Source organism: Trypanosoma rangeli (genome assembly GCF_003719475.1).
Source record: "Trypanosoma rangeli strain AM80 chromosome Unknown Tra_15.4_contig_00003, whole genome shotgun sequence".
NCBI classification, from domain to species: domain Eukaryota; phylum Euglenozoa; class Kinetoplastea; order Trypanosomatida; family Trypanosomatidae; genus Trypanosoma; species Trypanosoma rangeli.
Window position 1 is genome coordinate 84,098 of NW_021705747.1, and position 23,004 is coordinate 107,101.

General features: G+C 55.6%; 7 protein-coding genes across 7 annotated transcripts, besides 17 other annotated features; all 7 read left to right on the forward strand.

Annotated features, from left to right (window-relative positions):
• Positions 1 to 503: 503 nt before the first annotated feature.
• On the forward strand, positions 504 to 4,547 carry TraAM80_00206 (putative dynein heavy chain; the record flags this gene model as incomplete). Its single annotated transcript, XM_029377296.1, has 1 exon — positions 504 to 4,547. The coding sequence occupies one exon, from the start codon at positions 504 to 506 to the stop codon at positions 4,545 to 4,547; it is 4,044 nt and encodes a 1,347-aa protein (XP_029242892.1).
• A 156-nt stretch (positions 4,548 to 4,703) lies between these two features.
• Positions 4,704 to 4,725: a microsatellite.
• Positions 4,726 to 5,232: 507 nt separating this feature from the next.
• On the forward strand, positions 5,233 to 6,519 carry TraAM80_00207 (putative protein kinase; the record flags this gene model as incomplete). Its single annotated transcript, XM_029377297.1, has 1 exon — positions 5,233 to 6,519. One exon carries the CDS (start codon positions 5,233 to 5,235, stop codon positions 6,517 to 6,519), a length of 1,287 nt encoding a protein of 428 aa, XP_029242893.1.
• A 179-nt stretch (positions 6,520 to 6,698) lies between these two features.
• Positions 6,699 to 6,717: a microsatellite.
• A 1,107-nt stretch (positions 6,718 to 7,824) lies between these two features.
• On the forward strand, positions 7,825 to 12,114 carry TraAM80_00208 (chaperonin containing t-complex protein; the record flags this gene model as incomplete). The annotated part of the gene is made up of 1 exon (XM_029377298.1): positions 7,825 to 12,114. The coding sequence occupies one exon, from the start codon at positions 7,825 to 7,827 to the stop codon at positions 12,112 to 12,114; it is 4,290 nt and encodes a 1,429-aa protein (XP_029242894.1).
• A 19-nt stretch (positions 12,115 to 12,133) lies between these two features.
• Positions 12,134 to 12,162: a microsatellite.
• Positions 12,163 to 13,118: 956 nt separating this feature from the next.
• Positions 13,119 to 13,153: a microsatellite.
• Positions 13,154 to 13,395: 242 nt separating this feature from the next.
• Positions 13,396 to 16,521, forward strand: TraAM80_00209 (putative kinesin; the record flags this gene model as incomplete). The annotated part of the gene is made up of 1 exon (XM_029377299.1): positions 13,396 to 16,521. The coding sequence occupies one exon, from the start codon at positions 13,396 to 13,398 to the stop codon at positions 16,519 to 16,521; it is 3,126 nt and encodes a 1,041-aa protein (XP_029242895.1).
• Positions 16,522 to 16,564: 43 nt separating this feature from the next.
• Positions 16,565 to 16,626: a microsatellite.
• Positions 16,627 to 17,180: 554 nt separating this feature from the next.
• Positions 17,181 to 17,212: a microsatellite.
• An 88-nt stretch (positions 17,213 to 17,300) lies between these two features.
• Positions 17,301 to 17,324: a microsatellite.
• Positions 17,325 to 17,388: 64 nt separating this feature from the next.
• Positions 17,389 to 17,688, forward strand: TraAM80_00210 (acylphosphatase; the record flags this gene model as incomplete). The annotated part of the gene is made up of 1 exon (XM_029377300.1): positions 17,389 to 17,688. The coding sequence occupies one exon, from the start codon at positions 17,389 to 17,391 to the stop codon at positions 17,686 to 17,688; it is 300 nt and encodes a 99-aa protein (XP_029242896.1).
• A 22-nt stretch (positions 17,689 to 17,710) lies between these two features.
• Positions 17,711 to 17,745: a microsatellite.
• Positions 17,746 to 18,081: 336 nt separating this feature from the next.
• Positions 18,082 to 18,107: a microsatellite.
• Positions 18,108 to 18,245: 138 nt separating this feature from the next.
• Positions 18,246 to 20,480, forward strand: TraAM80_00211 (putative kinesin; the record flags this gene model as incomplete). Its single annotated transcript, XM_029377301.1, has 1 exon — positions 18,246 to 20,480. One exon carries the CDS (start codon positions 18,246 to 18,248, stop codon positions 20,478 to 20,480), a length of 2,235 nt encoding a protein of 744 aa, XP_029242897.1.
• Positions 20,481 to 20,593: 113 nt separating this feature from the next.
• Positions 20,594 to 20,628: a microsatellite.
• Positions 20,629 to 20,879: 251 nt separating this feature from the next.
• Positions 20,880 to 20,907: a microsatellite.
• Positions 20,908 to 20,951: a microsatellite.
• Positions 20,923 to 20,952: a microsatellite.
• A 45-nt stretch (positions 20,953 to 20,997) lies between these two features.
• Positions 20,998 to 21,024: a microsatellite.
• A 118-nt stretch (positions 21,025 to 21,142) lies between these two features.
• Positions 21,143 to 21,170: a microsatellite.
• Positions 21,161 to 21,183: a microsatellite.
• A 32-nt stretch (positions 21,184 to 21,215) lies between these two features.
• Positions 21,216 to 22,865, forward strand: TraAM80_00212 (uncharacterized protein; the record flags this gene model as incomplete). Its single annotated transcript, XM_029377302.1, has 1 exon — positions 21,216 to 22,865. One exon carries the CDS (start codon positions 21,216 to 21,218, stop codon positions 22,863 to 22,865), a length of 1,650 nt encoding a protein of 549 aa, XP_029242898.1.
• Positions 22,866 to 22,882: 17 nt separating this feature from the next.
• Positions 22,883 to 22,909: a microsatellite.
• Positions 22,910 to 23,004: the final 95 nt, after the last annotated feature.

Genomic DNA, 23,004 nt, shown 5'->3' on the forward strand with positions numbered 1-23,004 from the left:
AAGAGAAATTGTGTGTGTGTGTGAAGGGGAGGAGGGGGGGGGGGGGACAATGTTCCTGATGCTTCGCGACTCCCCCCCTCCTCCTCCCCTTCACACACACACACGACTCATTGAGTCTTGTCTCATTGGGGTTTTTATTTTATTTCTGTATTTTTTTATTATTTGGAATTAATGATATTTTTGCAGGAGGTGTTTCAGGACGACGTCGTTTTAATTTGTGTTTGCTTATTTGTTTAATCCGTTGACGTTAACGTTTGTATTATCCCCTCTTTGTTTGGGTATATTTTTTGCAACATTTATGGTTGTAGGACAAACTTGTTGCGTGTGTATGTGTGCCTGCTTTGCTGCAGACAGGAAATTGCATTTACTTCTCTGAACTGATGTCGCCTACGCATTTTTTACATTATTATTCACTCGTTTTGCATTTGACATGTGGCTGCGGGTTGCTGGGCCTCATTGGGCGCAAGAAGGAAGAGCTGAGGGGGAAACGACGGGGGCGCGGAATGGGTCGCAGTCGCTCGGCGGAACAAACCGCCCGCGTGTTACTGTCGAGTGCGATTCGGCACGACACATGGGAATGCCGGGCCTCGAGTGAGGCCGTGGCGGGTACCCTGCTCACGCTGCGGCTTCTGTGGGAGGAGTGGCCGATGGTGCCTGCCTCCAACGACGTGATTGCTCTGCACATGACCTTCTACGACAAGGTGGCCTGCAGCTTCGTTGGGGCCACGTACGCCGTGACGCGAAGTGCCATGGCAGAGCCGCTTCTGTTTCGCAGCCGTGCGGAGGATATGGTTTTGGCGGTGGAGGTAGTGGCCCGAGATGCACGGCATGACGCGCCGGTGGGGGGACGACGCGTGCTGCTGTGGGGTTATGTCCCGCTGACGGAGGTGTGTGCCTCGCACACCCTCGAGCTACGCCCCGGCAGCGCCCAGCTGCTTCGGCTGAACGCCACGTCATGGCCGTGTGTTAATGCCGCGGACAGGGCTGTCAGTCTGAAGTACACCTGCACGTCTGTGAGGGATGTTGTGTTGACGCAGCTCATGTCGCGTCTGGTGCCGCCTGGCATTATCGTCACGCAGAGTTTTACGGAAAACACACCGCAAGCCGTCGCCAAGTCCTTTCGCTGCGTTGTGCGTAATGTTCAGCTCCACCCCACACTGGAGAACACGGAGTGGCGTGACAAAACGGCGGAGTGGCGCGTTGCCGCGGTGGCGCACAATGGGTACCAGCAGCTTGGACAGGGCGCTGAGATCCCGCTGGTGTTTGACGACGACCTCGCCCCGTCGCCTCCCAACTCCAACTCAATTACCACCACCAGCAGTCGCAGCGTTACCGCCTCCAAATCTAGCTACACCTCTACTTCTACCTCCACATATGTCTCTTTGGAAGAGACGACGCGGTTGTCGTCGTGCCTTGTGCACTCCGTTACACCGTTAGAAATAGATGGGCTTCCTGTGCATTCGACGACGTCCTTGGTATTTGCCATACGACGGAGGAGGGCGGACGAGAAGCGTTTCGAGGTGCTTGGATTCGGTGTTTTCCCGTTGTGCGTGATGCCCATGAAGGATCGCGACATTCATGTAGAGAACCTACCCACGCTCCAGGGGCCCTTCTCCTGCCGTGACCCGCGGATGTTGATGTTGGAGTCCTCGTCACCGTACGGCAAGCTGCCACTTACCATAACACTGACGGTGGAGTACCACGACACTCTTGTTGTGGATCAGCTTCCGGCGTTGTTGCCCACCTCGCAGCCAGTCGGCGAGGAAGTGAAGCAGCCAGCAGACAGGGAGGGCGGCAGAAAGGAATTATTGGCGGAGGCGCATGATATCATGCAAAGCTTTCCCCCTCCGATTGGAGCACTGGTGAAGTCAATGGGGATTATATCGACGGAAGAACCGGGGGCGGCCGCTGCGCAACCTGCTGGTTTGGAGGGGACGACGAAAGGATCAACGTCGCAAGCTTCACCATCTGTGGAGCTTACGTATCCCTCCCGTGATGCATTTGCCGCGGATAAACGCCTCACCGAAGATCGCGCCTCAGTTGACGTGTTCAAAATGCTTTGTGAGATCATGGAAGAGCTGCGTCGCTTGCGTGAGATGCAGGAGTCAGCCATGCGGCACGGATCTACAAGGAAGGCATCCGTTGTACCTGCTGATGAGGTTGGTAGGCGGTTAGACGATGCTGCAGGCATTGAGGTGGTTGATCTCTCCCCCATGTCTGTTGCTATCTCGTGGGAAACGCGTTGTCGTCTTGAAGAGGGCTTGCAGCCCATACTTCATCCCTTACGAGGCACGCGTCTTGAGGACCAGGTGCTGTCATGTGGCCAGGACATGATGACGTCACTGGACGGTATTCGTTTTGAGGGTCTCACCATGGACGCCGCCATGGATGTGCCAGAGGATGTCTGCTTCATTTTTTCATTTGGTTCTCTCCCGCTGCAGACGATTGGCCCCGCTCGTACCACGTGCATAGAAAAAACCCCGCAGCTGCGGACGTTTAAGTTGTACGAGGGGGCGCAGCGTGGTGGGATGGTGTGGTGTGAGCCACTTGAGGCGGCGGAGGACCCTTTTATGCAGAAGTACCGTCAGTCCACAGATGCGACGCTCTACATTCATGTCTACAACGCCCTCACTATGTTTTACGTTGGCAGTGTGGCGATGCAGCTAGCGCACTTTCGCCGCCCCTACAACGCGGAACACGCATGCATTCCGATGGATATCCCGCTCTACCGTGACCTCAGCCTCACGGAGAAAAACATACCATCGAAGGTGTTCCCTATTGTGCGCAACGTTGGCCAGATGCACGTGACGCTCTTCTGCGTCGCCGCCAAGGGAGGGTTCACCGCACAGTCACAAAACAAAATTGTGGAGCCGTCAAGAGGTCCGCGGGTGATTGTTGCAAAAAAACTGCCGCATGCAAGCCTCATAGAACAAAATTTTATGGAAGGAAGCAAGGAAGATGCAGGCGTGGAGGCGTCGGCGGAAACGGGTGCTGCACACGCGCCGAACGCGGTGCGGAGGGCATCCCAAGCCTCTTCAATGCCCCCATCCTCCGCATCACTGCAGGGGCAGCAGCAGCAGATAGCGTATGCAGCTTCCGATGCAAACGGGGCAACGTCGGACCTGCATTGGCGCCGCGCGCAGCATGTGAAGCAGGTGTACGGCAATGGAACGACATTACCCGGAGTGCCGCAGGAGCATCGCTCGCGGGAAGGGGACCTGGAGTTCCGCCTGCGCTATCTTGACAAGCAGCGGGATGAGATGAAGTCCCGCAAGATTGCGGAGGCGTTGGTGGAGCGACTGACGGTGCACCATTATGTATGTGTCACCTCCTATCGCCCGGAGCTGACGCGTACGCCGTTTCAAAATCCGTTTAGCTCTGCCATGCAGTTTGCTGTGGAGGTGGACACCGCCGCGCAGGGCGCGTTGGGCACCGTCACTGCTCCGTCTTTTTACCTCGGCCCACGAGAACGCACGGAGGTGGTTCTCGCCGTCCGGCTCAACGCGACGGGAGACACACGAGGCGGCGAACCCAAACACCTCCGTGCCCGTCTTTTTAGTGGTGGGCGCGAGGTGGTGTGCATCGTTGACATCCACGCCACCGTGGGCCCACCGGTGGTGGACCGTCGCTTTGAGATTTATGGTCCGGCAGGGACGGAGGTTTCGAAAAAGCTCTTCTCGCGGCTCTTCTCCTCCGCCATGTTTCCCATCACCTCTGATAGGGCAAGGCTGCTTGTACGCATGCGCGACCTGTGTGCCCGCATCTCTATCAACTCGGAGACTACGACGGCGGAGGCGAACGCCGTGCTCGACCCCATCACACAGACGTACATCACCGCATGGGAGGAGGTCACGGTGCACACGACAATCCCACATGATGAGAACGTGCTGCGGACGGAGTATTTGGTCCTATACAAAGATGCTGCCATGAGTGAAGTGATTGAGACGTGGGAACTCTGTTTCTTTGCCTGCCAGGCCGTCACCTCGCGTGAATTGCTCTTTGGGCAGACGACGACGGTTTCCCTCCCTGCAGCTGGGGTAGAGGCACTTTACTGCAATCACCCTCACGTGAAGGTGGAGCGGCGCGAAGGTGCCTACTTGCTGCATCTGCGACCACCAGAGGTGGGAACGCAGCAGCTTCTGTTGCACGCGCTAACAAATCACCACCTGGCCAAGACCTTGTTGACGGTCCCCACCGTGTATCCCACACCGACGTACACCCAGACGTTGGAATTTGGCCTGGCGGACACCACAGCGCCGATATTCCGCCGTCTGCAGTTCGTACATCGTGGAGTGAGGGAGGAAGTGTTTACGGTGCACCAGAACTATAAATACCAGCTCCGTATCACGCCGAAGCAGTTTGCTCTGGCCCCTGGCGATACACAGTTTATTGCGTTGCAGCTTGACATGCTTAGTCTGCCTGAGGGACAGATGGAGGGACGCTGGCCAATGTGGATTTTTATCAACAACGCAGATGACAAGACGATTGAGTCGTATTTGCTGCATGTTGTACTACGTGCCCACCGCGTCGTGCACGACATGGCGTAGCTGCTTTGTCAGAGCGAGGTGCCAGGGGCACAACAAAAAAAAAAAAGGGCTCACAACGAGAGAAAGGGGGAGGAATCCAATGACACACACACATCACACGAAATTGATGGAAGGAGATATTAAAAGTTCATTTCTTTTGCATGGTGAGGTGTGTGTGAGAGAGTGAGAGAGAAAGAGATTCTTGACACCCGCCGTGCGGGAAAAAAACTGAGACAGCACGCTGTGGATGCAGGCAGCCGCCCATTTTCCATGTGTGCCCTTTTCTTCTTGGCATATGCATCTTCTCTCTCCTTCCTCACATCCACGTTCCACCCCGGTGATCAATTTATGCATCTTCCTTTTTGCTGTTGATGCTGCACTTCCGCTTATTTTGCGTTTCTTTTCCGTGTCCCCTATTTTTATTCCTCTTTCTTCTTTTTCGCTGAGGTCTGGAATTAGTTGTCTGGTACTTCGCCTGTAAAGATAGTCCTGCACAAGTAAATTGACTGTGTTTTTACTCCTCCGCCTTCTCCCGCCCAATCACACTCTGCACGGCTGAATTTAATCCGCACCTGCGGGCGGATTTATTTTCGTCATCATTGTCGTTTCTTCTAGCTTTGTTATTGTTGTCGGTTCTGGGCCCCTCGACACCCTTCTCCAGCAGTGTGTGCGTGTGTGTGCCTGCGGGTTGCATCGGACGGGGGAAATGGAGCACGTCCGCAAGACAAACAAAAAGTTGGGCGTCGGGGCGAGAGGCGTCGTGTACGAGGGGTACGACGCGGAAAGCGGCAGGTTCGTCGCGGTGAAGGAGATCCCCTTCTTCGACGGCGGGGGCGTTGGTACTGGCGACGATGCGGCGGAGGAGGATCCCGTGCTCGCTGAGGAGCGGCGGGCCATCGTGCGGGAAATCACCCTTATGGAGCGGTTTGAGCACCCCAATCTTGTGACGTACTACGGGGCTCGCCGCAGTGCGGTTGGTGTGCAAATAATTATGGAGTTTATCAACGGCGGTTCCCTCGATGCACTCATTCGCCGCCAAGGCTCGCTTCGTGAGAGTGTCGTGCGCTCCTACACGCACGACATCTTGGAGGGCTTGGCGTACCTGCACGACACGGCACGGGTGTGCCACCGGGATGTCAAGCCAGCCAACGTGCTGATCACCGCAGATGGACGCTGCAAATTGACGGATTTTGGGGTAAGCAAGCTCCTTGACGACACTTCTAGCATGCGAACGACAGTGGGGACGCCCTGGTACATGGCGCCCGAGGTGGTCGGCGGCGACGCGGATGACGCGATTGACGAAGACGCAGGTGAGAGCCAGGGTGACATTAGAAGTGGCTGCAGTAAAGCAGACGTTAAGAAACTTGGTTACACTACCTCTGCCGACATCTGGAGCCTCGGTGTTACCGTGTTTGAGATGATTTCTGGTAAGAAGCCCTTTGGGGGAGAAATGAGGAACCCTGCCGCGGTGCTCTTCGCCATTGCAGCTGCCAATGGAACACCCCCACGTCTCCCGGACAACTGTGAAGCCTCAGCGTCTCTCCGTGCATTTTTAGACCTTTGTTTTGTTCGTGACGCGCGACTACGACCCAAGGCAAAGGAATTGTTATCCCACCAGTGGTTTGGGGAGGTGTCTGGGGGTGGCATGCGTGGAGGCATCGATAACACCCGCAGGTTAGGCGCGATGCCGTCGTCGTCGCAGTCAGATGCAGGGCTATTGCGTACACCACCCAACATGTTGGACACAGCGGATATTATGGATAGGGAGTTGCAGGCACCTCTATCGATACGGACGCGTATGTCACTGAGGCGTGAGGCTGCAAGGCAAATGCGATGCGAAGTTAACCCAGTAGTGATGTTGGGGAGGCCTGCTCCCTGCGTCGCACGTGATGAGAATACACAATGCGGTTTCTTTAGCTCGGATGGACACTACGTGGATCTGCCGCATGCTCCGCCTCTACTGTTACCATATACACGAGGTAAGGAGAGTTGAGGTGCCTCAAGTGAGAGGACGGGCAAAGGAAGGAAAAACGAAAAGAGTGGAAGTGAGACTACGAGCAATGAATTGCTTCGAGTAATAATAAAAAAAAAACGCGTGGATCAGTTGTTTACTTGGCTGCACCACCTGGGGACGCAGTGCAGTTGTTGTATATTTTAGCCTCTCTCTCTCTCTATGTATATATATATATATGCTTCGGTGGACCCATTTAGCTTTTTGTAAGTCGCTTGTTTTATTTTAATTCTTCTTATTTGCCTTTTTGTACAGTGTTTTGTTTTTCTGTGATGTCGTTACTCGTGTCTGCGATCAGTGAAAATGTGACTTACAGGGGGGAATGACGGTGGATGCGTGGCGGTTGCATGTGTGGTGTGTTTGTGAGCGCATGTGGTTACGCTGTCGTCTTCTGAAGGTGGCAGGCATGGCGTACCGTATTTATTTCCTCCATCCCCGTCTCTTTTTTTTTTATTATTCTTCCTTTTCCGTGTTGTTGCCGCAGCCCTCCTTCTTTACTTCTAGCAATCGCATTTCCTCTGGCTGTATGCGTGGACGTCCCTTTCACCTTCTCGCTCTCAGTAGATGTTTCGCTCTCTGCTTGCTGGTGCACACACACGAGTTTGCGCTGGAGATAATGCGGGGACTGCGGTTTTTTGTTTGTTTGTTGCGTCTGCTGTCTCTTTCTGCCCTTGTTGGTTTTGACTGTACGTGAAATTACCCGCCGTCTTTCTTCCACGTTTGTCTCCTTCCCTGTTGCTGTGAGGGGAGGTCGTAGGGTGTTGAGGGGAATTGACCGCAGCGTCGTCTGCCTCCCAGTCGTTCTCCCTGTGCGTGTGTGTGGTTCCGCTCACTCACTAGCCCACGTTTCTCTCCACACGCACGCAGATATATATATACTCGCGCTTACACTAATCTCCAAGGGCTCCGGCAGTTGCGAGTGAAGCAGCTCTTGTGTGCGTGTTGCCTCACCCCCATAGACGTTGCTTTGTCTTGTCGCGTCGGCGTCGGCCTTACGTTTCCTCTCGATCATCACACTGACAGCCGCACGGCCGCATTGTTGAGCAGCAAGCGACAGTGTGGGCGGTGGTGGTGGTGTGCAGCGAGCGAGGCAACAACAGCAGCAGTAAGCCGAGGAGAACACAGCAAGCAACAACACCAAAGGGAGTATAACACAACATCAGCAAGGGCGGAGACATTAACCCTTTTGCTTTATTTCGCCGCTTTTGTAATATCGCGCTGTCTGTCGCCACGGGGCGCCCTGTAACTTGAAATAGAAATAGAGTCATCGTCGGTGCACGGGAGGGGATGCAGTATGTTCGTCCCGTGTTATTGTGGTCCACTGCGGCCACGCATCGCTTAGGTTTTGGCTGGGGCAACAGCAGAAACGGCGGCGGCACCAGTAGTGGTAGTTTGCCTAATAATAGCAGTAACAGCGGCGGGGCTGACGTGGGCGGGTACGCTACGGCCACGGAGTTCGTCAGCAAGGCCGCGGCCCTGAAGCGCCGGCTTCGAGGCCGCGGACAGTACGAATTCGCCCGGCGTGAGGCGGAGAGGTTCCTTGAGGCGGAGGTCCCACAGAGTGCGACGCACGTGTGGATGGAAAAGGGCACGAATGCGCTGGCCTTGTCGCAGCTGCTAAGTTTTTTTGAAATCGATCCCGACGCTACTCTGCTCACCCTCGTCACAAACAAACTTGTGCGGTTGATGGAGGACACCCATGTCGACGGTCTCACGCGTCTCCATGCGGCCATCGCATTGTCCCCGCGTGGGGAGCAGTACATGGAGCGCATCTTCGTCGCGGTAGAGGGTGTGCTGCAGCAGGCCGCCCGAGACAACGCCTACAACGGTAACAGCAACAATGTTAGAGACCTCACAATGCGGTGGAACATCGTTGAGCTTGCGGCGAAGGTGATGCAGCGCAATGGCAAGCATGCTCCCAGCGTACTAAATGAATCCTTGTCGCAGATGGTGATGGCGCAACTAGAGCGCACGCCGGCGACAGAGTTGCCTCACCTTCAAGTCTCGCTTCTGCGAGTGTACGGTTGGATGGTTCGCGTTGGCAAAGTGGCGGAGGCGAATCACCTGCTTTTTGCCCTTGTGGAGCATACAGGCGACTTCCATGGCTACGACTTCTCCACACTAATGAGTTCATGCCTTCGCCACCATCTGCTTTCCCCTTTGCCGCTCCCATTGCTCCATCGCATGGCACGTGTGGGGCTGATGTACGCAACAAATGCTAATGGACGCGATGTGGCGTCCATTCTTGCATCGTTTGCCCGCATGCTAGGATCACTGGAAGCAGGAAAAGACGCTGTAACTCAGCGTGACGTGGGGGAACTCGGTGGACGAATGAGTATGCTTCTAGAGGAGTATGAGCCGCGTGTTTTACGGCTGTTGGACAGCAACGACAAAATTTACTGGACACACTGTGACGATATCACTTCCATTGCTTTTGCCTACGAAATGGGTGGGCGACTGCGCTACAGGCACGTCTTCGTCGCCTACCAAGGCTACGTTGCGAATAACGTTACCCGCTTTGAGCCTCAGCAGCTCGCCATGGCGTCTGGCATCCTCCGTCGTTCACACCTCCTCTCGCGGGAGTTGGCGGTGAAGCTCGGCGAGCGTATTGAGACGGTGTTGGGGGAGTTTTCTCTCTCCGAGATCAGCCACATATGTGCCACATTTGTCTCTATGGCGCCTGCCTGGATGCCTGAGGCGAAGGTGGTGGCGGCGCGCCTGCTCAACTCTGACTGCAGCAGCTACACAAGGTTGATGCTGACAATGGCCTTCCCGGAGGATGACACCCTCCACTCGCAGATCAACTACAAGGAGATATCTAGTCGGCAGCTGGTGGATGCCATGACTCTGGCAAAAGGTGTCAACGTTGAGGGTCTTGTCATTGCCGAACTCACAGCACGCCTCAGCGCGGCGCAGGATCTATTTTCACCGGATGACCTGCGCGTGGTGCAGGCCTCTGGACGACAGGACCTGTTGACGGCCTGCACTATGTACCTGTCAAGCCGCTTTGCCGAAGCAGAGTGGACGACAGATACGCTGTACAGCTTGCCGCTGGCCTCGGGCATACCCCATGCCCGGGATTCCGTTAAGGCGCTGGCGGCAGCCAAGGCGGTATCCATTTCACCTGAGCAGTATGTTTCGCTTGTCGAGCTTCTCACGAGCACCTTTGGTGAGGAGTCAGACGAGGCGATGGTCGACTTTGTTCTCACGGGTGGAGTGGAGCTGCTAGGCGATGAAAAGATTCAGCTAAGGACGGTGCTGCGGTACCTTGAGGCGGTACGTCCGCTCCGCAAGATGCACCCTAATTCCGACTGGATAGCGCTCTTCAACGAGAAAATGCTGCGCCACACGCATAACGCGCGGCCGCGCGAGCTTCAAAGGCTGCTATCGTCGCTGCGAGAGGTGTATGGGGAGGTGGCACAGCAGCCCCTGCTGCAGCAGACAGTCACGGAGATCGTCCGCGGCGCCTACAGCCGTATGGCACAGCCAGACGAGGAGGCGGCGCAGACCACGGTCCTCCTAGCGCAGCTGCAGCACGGCATGCCAAATCCACCGCTGACGGAGCTCACACCATTAGTGGCCGCCGTGCGCGACAACGCGGCGATGTATCCCACGGAGTTGCGGGATGCCGTTTTGGGCATGTCCTTCCCGAAGGAGGTGGAGCCGAAGCGGGTGGGCCGCTTCACGTTGAGGGCAGTCCGGGCACTGGGGACCGTGACGCCTGCAATACCACCGCCGTCCTATGACGTGAACGTGGCGTTGGACGTTGACCCTTTTGGGGCCTCGCCACAAGACGCTGCCGCCGACGCAACGTCACCGCCATTACCATTGCATCCACCAGCCGAAGAACAGCAGCAGCAGCAGCAGCAGCAATCTCAGTCGTCATCGACGTGCAACGCGGGAGCCGTGCCAGTATTCGACACCTCCGCTGCAGCGTTCGTTGCGAAGGGTGTTCTTCACCCACCAACGACAAACGCAGGGGCGTCCGAGGCTGCCGGAGAGGCTCAGGAGAATGTCACCAGAGCCAGCCACAACGTTACTCAGGAACAGCTCGCGGAGTCTGCATCGGTCGCACCGCCCGCGGTGCCCACTGCCACTACGCCTGCCACACACTCAGGTACGAGACTATGGCACCTCTTCGGTACCGCGTCGAGTTCTAGTACGACGCAGCGAGAGCCAGCGACGTCTACCCCTCCGGTGGTCCAAGCACAGCCATCAGAAGAGCCGCGTGCGACAGAGTCTCCCCCGGGGTTATCGTACATGAAATTGTTTGACCCAGGCCGGTTGCCCAACACGTGGCATAACGTGGCGCAACCGGATCCTCATGCAAGTGAAACGGCCAACAGCAGCAGCAACAACAACAACACGGAAGAGCAACTTCGGCCACGTCGAACAAACCTTCCTCGACTCGACTCCCAAGCCTCTTCCACGGATGTTCATGCTCCAGCCGCCGTCCAATCTTCCTTTGCCCTCGAATCACCTCGGTTCGGTTACGATGGGTGGAGTACGTCAGAAAACACGGCGGCAACAAACACCGCGTCGACATCGGGGTGGGCATCTTCGTGGAGTGCGATACAGCCACCCGTGGCGCCTGCACCGGGGAACTCCATGGCGGCGCAGCATCTCTCTTGGTTGTCGCCGCACATGCCGTCGTCGTCGTCCGGAAGGGCATTTGGCGGCGACGGCAGTTCCTTCGGCGTTTCCGCCCAGCAGCAGCAGCAACAGCAGCCACAACAACAACAACAGCGGGTGCAGTCAGCGTACCGGATGACACCACGAGGTGGTGTGGCGGCTCCAGGTAATCACTTGTTTGTGGACCCCGTCTCTAGCCCACGGAGTCGGCCACTCATTACGAAAAAGAATCTCTCGATGAAGGCGCAGCAGCCCTCCGATGCATCATCGTTAGACGAGGATATTAACCAGATGTACGCAAAGACCCCGAAGGGCGCTAATGAAGGGGTATCAAATTTCATGAGGAAAGCAGGTCTTACAAAGATCACGGCATATAACATGAGTCCGGCGGAGGCCGAAACAGGTGCCGGAGACCGAAAGGGTTTCTGGGCCGATGTCATTGGGCAATCAGTGCGGCGATCAAAGGGCGACAGTCGACGAACCAGCAAGAAACCGAATAAACTCTCAGAGTGGCTAAACGCACCACCAAAGCATGCCGTGGCGCCAACTCGAAAGGGTCGAGCGACATCACCACCACCACCACCACCACCACCGCAGACGCCGGCGCCGGCGTCTGCGGCTAAAGGCAAGTCCAGGGCGAAGAGGAAGCGAGGGGGCGGCAAAGACCATGCGTCTGCGGCGGCAGCCTCACGAGGTAAGGGCGCCCACGCGAAGGTGCCCACATCGAAGGCCACTAAGGCGGCATCGGCAAAGACAGTCTCGAAAGGGGCACCGAAGGCGTCAGCAAAGTCCGTTGCAGCAAAGCCGAAGAGGCCGCCGGAGAATAAGAAGATGACGAAGAAAAAGAATGAAAAGAAGCCCGTGGTGAAAAAGGCAACTCCGTCAACGTCCTCTGCTTCCGCCAGTGCAAAGCATAAAACCGCAAAGAAGGCGAAAAGGTGGTAGCAGCAGGAAGAAATAGAGGTTATTGTTGTTGTTGTTTTTTTTTTTTTTCTGGCGCCGCTTAGACATTATACCCCTTTATTATTAGGGAGAAGGAAAAGATGGGAATCATGCTGAAAAGAAGGGAATGAGCGGGGGATAGAGCTTCACCACGAGACGCGCTTTTCCCTGCCACTACTTTTTTTTTTGTCTTCTTGCTTTTTACAGGGCATATATGTGCAGCGTCGTTTTGTTTTGTAGATTGGGAGGCAACGAAGACAAAAGAGGTGCGTGATAACCATGGGCGCTGGTGGGGATGGGAGTGAGGCGGCACTCAGCCCCGCACGGTCTCAGCTGCTACCACCACAGGGAGAAACCACCCCCGCTCCCCTCCCCACCAGCACCAGCATGACCATAGAGACGAAGCGAGAAGGCAAGCCGGAAAGCGAGAGAGCGTGAGAGTGAAGGTGTTCCATCCACCCCAATTGTTCTTTGATTCATTGATGTTCATCTTATTTTTCGTATTCCAATACCCATGTCCAGCAGTGCCTGTGCGGGTGGTGTACAAACCGTTCTGTTTCTCTGTTCCCGTGCACGTACATGTGCACCAGAGCTCGCGGTTGTGTAGTGGCAGGAGTGAGATAAATAAATACACATACATCTGTGGAGAGAGAAGGGGATAAATTGTGTGGTAACAAATAGAGCTGCATCGTGATGCAGGAGGAGCACCGGGTGGAGAAGCGGAGGTATTACCTTTTTGACTTTACGCTTCGCGTAGCATTGTTACAGGCGGAAAGTGCCATTAGCTTCATAGCTCATATTCCATTTGCATTCTTGAGTGCAGGTGCGTCTGTGCATTTCAGTGCACATTTGTTACTGTTGCGGTGGTTGGTGCTTGTTTTTTTTTTTTCTTTGCTTTATTCACTTCTCACTTTTCTCCTCTACATATATATATGTATATTCGTTGTTGGCTTTTGATAAGTTAGTTTCCTCTGCGTCCCGTAGTGTGACTCTCTCCGACGGCCCCTACACACACACGCACACAAACACACACACACACACAGCACTTGATTCATTGTGCGTGCGTGAATTTGCTTTGAGCACGGGTGAGTGGGAACGGGGGAGGTGAGAGGCGGTCACTCGGCGTTGCTCGCGTGAGGCAGACCTCTCTTTCACACACCGTGTGGGTTTAGAGGCATACACATTATTAATTATTATTATTCCTCCTCTTGTTTCCTTCGCGTGTCCCCGAGAAAAGGCGGGGATACTGCTGGGTTGTCCGTGCGTGGGCGTCTGTGAGGGCAAATGGCCTACCGAGACCCGCACCGCGTTGAAATGTCACCGACGCGGGGGTCGCCGCTGCGTGGCGGTAGAGCCTCGCGACCGGCGCCAAACCCCGGCGACACCCTTTTCAGCAGCACCAGCACTGGGGCCAGACACGACCCCGACGACGACTACTTGTCCCCTACCTCCACCTCTGCCCTCTCTCCAGTCCACCGCAACGCCCTCACAAACTTCAGTGGCACTGGCTGTGACGAGGGTAGTGAGTCAAACTTCAAGGTGGTGATTCGTGTGCGTCCACCGGTGCAACGGGAATTAAACGGCTATCGCCCCTACGTCGACGTGGTGGGTATCGCAAATGACCGTCGCTCCATCACGCTCTGTGAGACACTTGACACGGAGGATGGCCGTGGCGGGGTGTACTCCCGGCAGACTTTTACGTTTGATTACGTCTACGGCAAACAGACCCTGCAGTGTGAGGTGTACGAACGCAGTGCCCAGCCAGCGGTTTTTTCAGTGATGCAGGGGTACAATGCTACACTCATGGCGTACGGCCAGACGGGTACCGGCAAGACGTACACCATGGAAGGATTCACAAGTGAAGAGCAGCGAGGGATTATTCCTCGAGCCATTGAGGAGCTGTTCACCTCCATTAACGCGAGCCGCCGTGAGAATATGCGCTTTTTGGTTCGTGCCTCGTACATGCAGATATATAACGAGGTGATTTCAGACCTGCTGAAGCCGACTGCGGGGCGGGCCCTCACTGTGCGTCATACACCGCAGCGTGGCGTGTACGTAGAGGGCCTCTCGGAGTGGATTGTCCGCTCCCCGCATGACGTGTATGGCCTCATTGAACGCGGCACCTCGCTGCGTGCGACTAGCGCTACAAGGATGAGTGAGCTGTCCTCGCGCTCCCACGCCATGTTCACCATCATTGTGGAGGTGATGGAGGGAGATGAGACGAACCCCACCTCGTACCGGTTTGGCAAACTTAACATTGTCGATCTGGCCGGAAGCGAGAAGCTGCGGCAGGCGTCTGTCACGGGTCAGCGGCTGGAGGAAACGAAGAAAATTAACAAATCTCTGCATGAGCTCGGCAACGTCATCGCGGCTCTCGCAAGCAAAAGCGGCGGTCGTCAGCGACACGTGCCGTTTCGAAATTCTGTCTTGACAAGCGCTCTGCGGGACTCCCTCGGCGGCAACTGCAAGACGACGCTTATCGCCTGCATCTCCCCCGCGCTGGAGTCGTACACAGAGTCTCTCTCCACGCTTGCATTCGCCAACCGTGCTAAGAACATCAAGAACACCGCCTTCATCAACGAGGATCTGGACCAGGCGACGCTGCTGCGCAAGTACGAGCAGGAGCTGAAGATGCTCCGACACCAGCTCCAGGAGCGTGACACCACATCTCAGCAGCTTGGCGGAGGCGTTGATCCAGGCATACTCTCCGAGCTGCGACAAGGCATGCGTCGCGCGGAAGAGGATTGTGAGGCCGCGCTGGAGGCGTTGCAGGAGTCCTCACGTGCCCACCAGCAGGAGCTGACGGTGCGGAAGCGCTTCGAGGAGCGCATTCAAGAATTAGAGGGGATGCTACAAAACGGTGGCTTTAAGGGCGTTCCCCGCACATCAGACGAGTACGCCCTACGCCTCGATGAACTCGACCGTGAGCGGCAAGTCATGGAAGAGGAAAAGGCGCAGGTGGATAGATACAAGCAGCTGCTGCTGAAGCAGCGCGATATAATGTTGAACCTTACGACACGGCTGAATGAGCGAGATGAGATGATCCTGCAATTGCAGGAGGAGGTGGACGCGTACGATGCACACATCCAAACGCTGGAGGAGACGTTGGAGGTGCAGCAGCAACAACTGAAAGAGAATCTCAATAGTAATTTTGCCACACCTTTTTCAAGGGCGCGCGCAGAGGAATATTTGCAGCGGACACGTGTTCAGGCAGGCGCCGACGGTGGTGAAGTGCGGTACCGGTCTGATGCCAACGCATCTGTCTTGCTTACAGCCGAGGCGAAGATGCTGGAGTTGCTGCTTGCAATTCCCCACGCACCATCGATGGCATCACCACCATCACCACTACTACCGCAGCAGCAGCAGCAGCAGCAGACGACGACGCTGCCGGTGGACAGTGCAGTGCAGCGTCAGCTGGTGGAACTTGTCCGGGAACGCGCAGAGAAGATGGTGCGGGAGCAGCTGGACAGCCACATCTGGCAGCAGTGCCAGGAACTCGACTCACTCAGGAGCCGTCTGCTGGAAAGCGAACAAAAAAACAACACCATCGAGAAGTTACTGAGCGGCTTCAAGGCGCAGCATCCCGCCGTTCAAGACGTCGTTGCTCGGACGCGGCGTCATATTGATGAGCAGCAAGGGATTGTGCGCAAGACGTACGAGGGCTGCACACAGGCGTTGCATCAGCAACTCGCACAGGAGCGTGAACAACGCATGCGGCTAATGAATAAGGTGGATACGTTGACTGTGCAGTCGCGGAAGGCGCTGGAGTGCTGCACCAATGCGGCCCAGCGGGTGGAGATCAACAACTTGTGCGTGGCCCTGCAACAATTAGAGGAGCATCTTTGCTCCGAAATGAAACATGTTGTTGAGACGGCAGTCGCTGCACGTGTTTCGGCAACCCATCACAGTATTAGCGTGACTAGTAATAGCAGCAGTGGTAATGGTAGGGGTAACCACAGTAACAACACTACTCATACCGCAGAGGATGCAGCTATTGCTTCATCCTCCACGTTAAAGGCGGCACCTCCGGTTGTCGCGAGAGCCCCATATGAGTTAGAGGGACAGCGGAAGGCGCTGCAGAGCAGCCATGCCAAAAAGGAGGAGGAATGGCGACGTGTGGTGCAGGAAAAAGATGTCATCGTTCGTCAGTTGGAAGAGCAGCTGCGTAGCTCCCATGTTGGTGTCAGTGAGGAGATAGAAACCCTCACCAAGTCGCTCAATACTCACAAAAAGGATCGTCGTGCGCTGCAGACTATTATGGAGCAACGTGTGAAGGTGAAGGTTGACGCCATATGTGAATTGGTCGCCGCGGGGTCGCAACTGTCGCCGCAGGAGCAGAGTCGTCTCTGCAGCGAGGCGCAGGCTCTGCAAAATTTGGTGAACGCGTCCATCAAGGCGATGGAGTCATGAGATGTCCTCGCTCTGTGTTTATTCTTAGCTACTTGTCTCTTCGTTTTGTTCATTTTGTTGTTGTTTTTTTTTTTTGTTTGTTTGTTTGTTTTTTTATGTTATTTTGTCATATTTCCGTTCACACTGCGCCTCGCTGTAACACATTGGTGGGTACGGTGGAGTTGTTTTATCGTGAAGAATGACCTGTGGGGGGTGCGGCAGTGGTGATCCCCCTCACCGACGTATTCACACCGACAGACGCGTCGGGACTCTTCTTCTTCGTTTGTTACTTTCATGTGTGTTGCCCATTAGCCCACACGGACGCCCCCTTCCTCTCCATTATTACTTTTATCATCATTATTGCCGCCGTCACTGTGACCACTGGAGTTACCGTTAGTGTTATGGTGTTATCATCATTATTAGTACCGCGCCACCCCCGCCGCTTCCTGTCGCTCTCTTCGCTGCTTCAGCCTCTTTCTTTGCTGCCGTGTATGCGTACCGCCGCAGAGTACTATTTTATTTATTTTTTGTGTGTGCTTTTGCTGTTGGTGGTGTTGTTTCGTGGCCGACAAGGAAATGTTTGTGGGGACGAACTCTTTGGGCGGGAGAAGGTGTGGCGCCGTCTCCTCTGTGAGTTGCTGGGAGTTGGTGCGGGGCAGTGAAGATAGACAATACATCTTTTGTTGTTATTATTATTATTATTTGATTTTTAAAATCGGAGGATTTCGGCCCCGGTGCAGCGATGGAAATGCCACGTGTGACGTTGCTGGGGAAAACACCCCGTTTGCACGCCCGGTGCATCTCCCTCTCTCTCTCTCTTCTCTTTTTTGCGGCTGCCCGTCGCCGGGCAGTGCGGGGGTCCATCTGCGGCAAAGCGCGGGGGAAGCAATGTCCGCTCCAAGGCCGGTTATCGTTGTCTGCCACATCTTTGTGTGGGGCCGCGTGCAGGGTGTGTTTTACCGCAAATACACCGTCCGGGCGGCGAATGAGCGTGGGGTGCGTGGCTGGGTGCGCAACTTGGACGACGGCCGCGTCGAGGTGATGGCGGAGGGCCCAAAGGAGAACGTCGACAGCCTCGTGGAGTGGTGCCGCACCGGCTCACCCAAGTCACGGGTGGAGGGCGTGGACGCCACGATCGTCTCCTCGGGGGACGCGTACACCTTCAAGTCGTTTGCGATGCGTCGGTGAGGGACTGCCGCCGTCTCGTGCCTGTGCGTGCGTGCGAGTGTGTGTGTGTTATGTTTGCTTTGCGCCCGCCCCATCATCTGCTGGTAGGAGTGCAGCGTGTGCGGTGCGAAACAAAAGAACGAGAACGGTGAGTGGGAGGGGGTCAATCAATCTGAAGAAAGTGGGAATGAAACGAAGGCAGTTTTTTTTTTTTTCGTTTTCTGACTGAGTGTGGGCTGCTTCTTGATGACTGGGCCGGTTTTCAGTGTTTTATTCCCGCGTAATTTTGTACCCCTTCCTCTTTTGGATATTTTTTTTCTTTTTCCTTTCATTTGTTGCGCGGCTACGACAAGGTCTGCTGCGCTGTCCCCACCTTGTAAGTGCGAGGACGACAGAGCGGCACACGCGTAGAGGCACACACACACACACACACATAGACATATATATATATTCACCGACGCACAGGCTGCCTCTCTGTTTCTGTTTCTGTGACTGGGCGTGTGCGTGTGTGCAAGAGGCGTTGCTAAGAGCGACAACAGCGGTAACGACGGTAACAGAAACGATTGGTTTAGACAGAAATGAGTAACATCAAAGTGGCAGTGCGATGTCGTCCGCTCTTTGAGAATGAGCGCCCTGCGGTTGGGCTGGACTTCCAACAGGGGCGCCGCATCCTTCTTGACAACAAGACATACGACCCTGACTTCATCTTTCCCTCCACGGCCACGCAAGAGGAGGTATTTGCAGTTTGTCAGCCCATTCTGCAGAGCGTCAAGGATGGCCTGCACGGGACGGTGATGGTCTACGGGCAGACAGGCACCGGCAAGACCCACACAATGCTGGGTGCAGAGGGCGAAACAAACGGCATTGCTCACCGCATGATTGCCGCGATGCTGGAGCACGTGCAGCAAAGGACGTTGGAGGAGACGAAGTGTGCGCTAACGCTTTCCATGATTGAAATCTACAATGAAAAGCTTACAGATATGTTGAGCGATAACGGAGATGCGGAGGTCACCCTTGTTGCCGGCTTTCCAAAGGTGATGGTAAAGTTGACACTGTCTCGCCTCAGCGAGGCTCATGAGGCGATTAAGCGTGGCCTTGGTTGGCGGCGCACCGCCACGACGCTCATGAATGAGCGCAGCAGCCGCTCCCATGTCGTTTTGATTCTTGACTTTGAGGAGCAAAACACCTACACGGAGACGGTGGACGTGGCGCACCTCTTCATGGTGGATCTGGCGGGTAGTGAGAGTCTCAAGAAATCCCAGGCGAGCGGAATAGCAGCAAATGAAACGGGGAAAATTAATAAGTCGTTGTTGGCGTTGAAAAGTGTCTTTTTGGCGCTTGCAAACTCGAATGAGGCGACGCGGCCCAGCCATGTGCCCTACCGCGACTCCAAACTCACAGAACTGCTTCGAGACTCCATTGGTGGGACGGCGAGAACCCTCATGATCGCCTGCGTCTCCGCAGTGGGACGCGACATTGAAGAGACGAAGTCCACCCTTTTGTACGCTGTGAAGGCGAGGTCCATTCGAAATGCCGCCAACACGGAGCGAGAAAGGCTGCTTGTGCGCCTTCGCTCCTTTGAATTGGAGAATCAACGACTGCGCAATCGTCTGCAGGAGCGTGTTCTGGAGCGCGGCGGATACTACGTCAACCGAGAGGAGCATGAGCGACTTCAGCAGATAGCGGAGGAACACCAGTCATTAAAGGTGGATGTCGAAGACTTGATGCGGGAGAGGCAGCAGAGCGATGCTATGCAGCATATAAACACCTCACAGGCCACCATTTTACGGTCCATGATGGAAGAAAAGGAGGATGAGTTGCGGCGGTTCAAGCTGACCTATCATGAGGCACTGCTTCATTTTGATGCGCAGATGGGTTCACTGCAGCGAGTTGTGCAGGAGGCCGTACGTGGGGCGCACGAAGCAGCGCAGCGGAGTGCAGAGACTGTGGTGGAGCAACTCGAGGCGTGGCGTGCAGACGTACTGCGTGAGGGAAATGGGGAGCCGCAAGCGGGGGAAAAGGGCGGATGTGCGGAAGATGCAGAGGCTTTGGCGTTTTCTCGGGACTATGAGGAGGAGGCGGTGAGACTTGTGAAGCGTATCAATGATGGTTTCCGCAGCCTCTCCCAGGAGGTGCTTAACGTTACAGGGCGTCACTGTGCGGTGGTGCAGGCGTTGCAGGGGCGCCGCCGGGCGTCGCTGGAGTCTCTGGAGCGCACGATGCAGGAGCAGGTGCGGGACGTGCTGTCTGCGCACGCGCGGGAACAGGCCAGGTTAGACAAGGAGCTCGAAGATGAGCACCGCCTCTTTGAGAGCAGTATCGCTGCCGCTGCGAGGCAGACAACATCACCTGCAGAGGTGTTGCCGTTTCGGCACCTTGTGCGGAACCTGTGCCGCGACGCGGTGGAGAGTAGTAAGGAGTACTTCCCCCCCTGCGCTGTTAGCGACAACCTGGCGGAGTCGCTGCAACATATCAATGAGGCCTTCCGTGTGAACGCGGCCAGCGCCTCGCTGAAGGCGTTGGTGCAGATGGGGAACATGCCACCGCCTCGGTCCTCCAACTCGTCGATATCCACTGCCACGACCGCCACGGCAGCCACAACAGCAACCACAGGAGCCCCCGCTGTCGCTAGCGCGGGGAATACACCTAGTACGTCTGCTGTTGCGTGTGGGGAGTCGTCGCGGCCGTTGTCTCTCTCGGGCAAAGACGTGAACCGCACGGCGGGCGTTGGCGGTGTTGGTAGGATGAAGCGGCTTCGTAGTGATAGTGCCTTGTCGGACTCGCGGCGGACGTCTTTACGCGGTGAAAGGTAGTCCGGAGTCGCTCCATGTGCCCATAGACAGACAGGTAGTGTCTGTCTGTCTGTCTGTGTACAGGTACCTTTTTGTTTGTTTTGTTTTTTGAAAGAGAAGGATAGTGGTGTTACATTTTATTATTATTATTATTATTATATTTATTATTTTGGACCTGCAAGATGCATTTTTAGATCTCAGATAGATTTCCCCCCATGCCTTATATGTATGCCGCACCCGTCAGTAATGTGGGCAGGCTGACAGTGATTCCCACAGCGCAGAGCAACAGAAGGATTGGGAGATTGGGGGAGGAGCAGCAAAAGAAAACAAAAGAAGTGGATGCAGACAAAGAGCAAACATGGACGCGTTTCCTGCCTATATTTCTCGTTCACTCAGCGTCTGATGGTGTCGTGCATTGCGGTGTGTGTGTGTGTGTGTGTGTGTTGTGCCGTTTCCTTGGGCGTTTGTTTTTGTTTCTCTTTTGATTTGTTTTACGCATTCCTGTGCCCCCACCCCCACACGCGCACTGACCTCATCCATATAATATATATATATATATATTATAGCTGCCGCAAGCGCACTTATTTATTCTCTCTCTTCTTTGTTCGCTGCCGCACACGCACAAACACGCATGCTTGCCACCACTCACACCTCTGCCCACTCAGCGGATTGGCTGTAGGAAGCTCTCTCTCTCTCTCTCTCTCCCTCCCTTCCTTCCTTCCTTGCCAGTATCTCGTCATTGCGGGAGCGGCACCAATGGACTCCTTGCCCTTCCGTCTGGTGCGGCCGATGAACCGGCTGACACAGCTGGCCCTCATGAAGCACTTGCGGCGTAATTCAGAGCTGCTGACGACGTTCAACGCCAAGTTGATTCAGCGGTATGCCCTTCTCGACTATGTGGATCATCGTGTAATGCTGGAGCACCTTGCGGAGAAGGCGCAGCGGCCGCCTACGCCAGCGGTGCTGCTAGGTCTTCGACAGACACTGCAGGCCGTTCAGCGCTTCCCGCTTGAGCTGGAGGCCGAGAAACGCGCATTCGAGGCCGCGTTGCTGGAGTCCGTTCTCGCCACACCGGCGGACACGCTGTCGTCTGTGGAGTACGTTGCCTTGTGGTCCTTCGCCACGCAAATCACCGCGTGGAATGACGTGTTGCGGCTATCAAGCACCTTCCCGTTGCAGAGCACCCTCTCCCTTCAGAGCGAGAGGGAGTTTCGCGCCATGCTGAACCAAATGCTCATGTCGGCTGTTCCCGTTTCATCCACGCCTTCTGCGTCATCCTCGGTATCGCCCGTCGATGACTCGCAGCCGCGTGGTGTGCAGTTGCTGAGGGAATTGGTGGGGGAGACTACGGTCCTCACACGCGCATTTGAGGGCCTCGCGGCGAGTGATGCCTGCTGGACGGAACGGGAGTTTGCCGTATGCACTTTTGTTGGTGTTGTGCACGCCTTGGGGCGGTGGCCGAGCGATCGCATCCCTGAGGCAGCTGCGTGGAAACGGCTTGCCCTGCACCCCACCACCTTCCACGATGTGGATCTGCACCAGCTGCTGCGGATGTTAGTGCGGGTGTACAGCCCAGTGGTTCCAGAGTACGTGCGGGAGTCGCTGGCAGAGGCCTTTAGCACAGACTTGTGGCGCTGCTACTCTGAGCTTCCAAACGCACCGGTGGCCGTGTTTTTCGGGTTGGGGGAGTTGCAGCTGCGGTTCCCCACCGACGCTGCGGCAGACAAGCCAGCGGGCGGTAGTGACGCGAAGGCGACTCCGGAGGTTGCAACGACAAACACTGCACATGGGCAGCTGCAAAAGACACTGCGGCGGCTGCATGAAAGTGCTGTGGCGAAGCAATTCCGCAAAGACGGACAGCCGCTGAGTCTCGTGGTACTCATCAATCTTCTTGTCGGTAACACATTCCTGCAAGTGCACGGCGACCTTGTTTACGCCGTCATTGCGGCGTTGAAGAATACATTGGAAAACACCTTGTCATCAACGTCCCCATCACAGCAGTCGTTGACGTCGTTGCAGGCGGCTATTATCGCCGCATGCCTAGATAAAGTGCAGCATACCTTGACGGAGCCCCTTGCCGCTTCTGATACACAGGCGTCAAATGCACGCAAGGACGTCGAAGTGATTGCGAGGCTGCTGGTGCCGCTGGTTAGTTACATGCACCTAAGGGAACGGGGCTCTGCGCGATGTGTGTCGATGTTGCTCTGTGACTGCCCGCGCTGGACGAGAGAGTGGGGCCTGGAAGATGGATGTCTGCGGCTGCTGCGGGAACACGCACAGGACGGGTTCACCAGGGCACAACTGCAGAGGATTATGGACTGCGACAGTCGCGGTCTTTTGTCGCTTTCGGCAGAGGTGAAAAGGAGCCTTGAACAGCAGGCCGCGGTATTGCCGCGCAGGTTATAGGAGCATGAGGAGCAAAATGTTGTTGCTGCTGCTGCTGCTGCTGCAGGAGTGAGAGAAAGAGGCGTGACGTGTCTTACAGGGGGAAGCAGGTGAAGAGAAAATGTTGGAGAAACAAACCAAACACAAAAAAAAAGGTCAA